General features: G+C 38.6%; 1 protein-coding gene across 2 annotated transcripts in view; it reads left to right on the plus strand.

The window, feature by feature from the left end:
• Positions 1 to 1,373, plus strand: part of KRT12 (keratin 12) — a 3,303-nt gene extending 1,930 nt beyond the window's left edge. Inside the window, exons 5-8 of one of the 2 annotated variants that reach the window (XM_010011413.1) lie at positions 1 to 51; positions 423 to 638; positions 999 to 1,068; positions 1,276 to 1,373. The exon at positions 1 to 51 is cut by the window's left edge and continues 87 nt beyond it. In XM_010011413.1, coding sequence (XP_010009715.1) covers positions 1 to 51; positions 423 to 638; positions 999 to 1,068; positions 1,276 to 1,373 — 435 coding nt within the window. Of the gene's footprint in view, positions 52 to 422; positions 639 to 685; positions 719 to 998; positions 1,069 to 1,273 lie in introns of both variants that reach the window. The other variant, XM_010011414.1, reaches the window with a different exon arrangement.
• The last annotated feature ends 798 nt before the right edge of the window (positions 1,374 to 2,171 follow it).

The raw sequence follows: 2,171 nt of genomic DNA on the forward strand, positions 1-2,171 counted from the left end.
AAACGGACTCTCCAGAGCTTGGAAATTGAATTACAATCTCAGCTTGCCATGGTATGTTCTAAGGAAGCTGCTAGCTAGAGAAAGTAAATGTTCTATCTTCAAAGATGTTAGATCTTACACTATGCTATGTGATTCAAGATTTGTATTTATCTCCTACTAAAGCCTGCATTCTTTTAGTTCCTAAAGAGCAGTAGTATCTATAATTGGATTGCAAGTAGCATGTTATAAAGCAGATGAACTTTTATGTTTATATTCAGTGAAGCAGCAAAGACCAGTTTTCAAACTGATATTTCAAGGAAAAATAAAACCAACAAAATCTCTAAATAATGAGGCTCTGCTGCTCCCATTAAACTACTGCACTTGCTCTTCTCTTTGTAAAGAATTTGTTTTCCTCAAAGATTATTTAATATCCTATTAAACAGAAAAAATCCCTTGAAGACACTTTAGCAGAAACAGAAGGAGGTTACTGTGCCCAGCTTTCACAAATGCAGCTTCAGATTGGGAACCTGGAGTCTCAGCTGTTCCAGGTCCGCGCTGATATGGAGCGCCAGAATGCAGAGTATCAACAGCTCCTGGACATCAAGAGTCGCCTGGAAATGGAGATTGAAACCTATCGCCGCTTGCTGGATGGCGAGTTTGTGTAAGTACCCCCTTTATTAAATCATAGAATAGTTTGGGTTGGAAGGGACCGTCAAAGGACATATAGTCCAACTCCCAAATTCATTTAGCAGATGCCATTCATCCATTATATTTCCCGCAGAAATATCCTTTTGGGAAAAAAAAAAGGCAAAACCAAGTAGCACATACACCAAAAGACAGTAAAGCACATCCATTGCTTCTGAAATGACACAGATACACTCTGACTGGGGAGAATGAACCATTCTGCTCAGTATTTGAAATAACCCACCAGTGCCAATGTGAAAAGGGCATCTCTCCTGACCTGACAAACATGCTGCAGTATTGTATATTTCTGTTTCACTTTCAGGAGCTCAGGACAGGGAGGTATATTTGAAAGCTCATCCTTGACAGGGTGCAAATCTCAAACCCAATCACTGGATTCTTCTCAGGGTAGGTAGAACTTGATTAAATAAAATTGTTTCTAACGTCATTCAAACAAATAAAATAATACATCGATTTAACTACATCAGAGAGTTTGTGATAACAAGAAGCCACTTTGAAAGGAGAAGTCTGTAACTGTTCACATACATGTGCTGCTCTGGTTTAGCATCTTCACATGTTGAGAAATATTTGTTTTATTTTGTTTACGATGTTTAGATCCTACCAAAACTAGAAAGATCAAGACAATTGTCGAAGAGGTGGTAGATGGAAAAGTCGTTGCATCCCATGTTAAGGAAGTTGAAGAGAAGATATAAGGCACAATCTGATACTGCAAAAGATCCACTCACTCCATGTGTTTTCAAAGACAAAATGGATAAACGATTTTGTTTTGTATGAAGTGATAAAAAACAGATTGTCTTTTTACTAAGATTCTTTTACGTAACACAAAGCCTGCACTTCCACTCTTAGCCACCATGCAATGTATTTTCTGCTTCAGCCTATTGGTGTGACCTGTTGTATATTCATAGTATTCTTTAAATATATCATCAATTCTTTGCTCAATAACTAGACATATGGTGCACACATCAGGCATTTAATGAGAGGGGCTTTTTAATCAGTTTTAGCAATTAATATACAGAATGATTTTGCTATTCTAACCTCATTTCCCAGTTTTCCTGACTAATAAAAAGGACACAACAAACATTAGGATATTAGTCTCCTTTTATTCTTCACTTAGGACTGCTGCTCCTGATCTGCATTTCCCATTCCATTGGGTATCTTGCTTCACCCCACCATGTGTGTGCTGCAGCACTCCCCAATAACTTAAAGAAATTAATCCAGTGCTAGAAGATGGACACGTTAAAGAAACCCTGTTTAAATGTGGGACTAAAGGAATGCTTACAGTCTAAAGCTATCAGTTTAAGAGAGGTTTCGAAATAGACGAGCCAGACAAGAGGGGATCGCAGGTTTCCATGTCCCCGGGTGCCACCTGGTGGGAGCACAACACGAACTTGGGAAGCCTGACTGGCTTCCGGATGACTGACTCGAATAACTACATAAAAGAACCTCATCCAAAACAAAACTATGAACCAAAATACAATCCCCTTACAACG

The sequence above is a fragment of the Nestor notabilis genome, unplaced genomic scaffold (assembly GCF_000696875.1).
Source record: "Nestor notabilis isolate BGI_N333 unplaced genomic scaffold, ASM69687v1 scaffold31873, whole genome shotgun sequence".
In the NCBI taxonomy this organism is placed as follows: Eukaryota; Metazoa; Chordata; class Aves; order Psittaciformes; family Psittacidae; genus Nestor; species Nestor notabilis.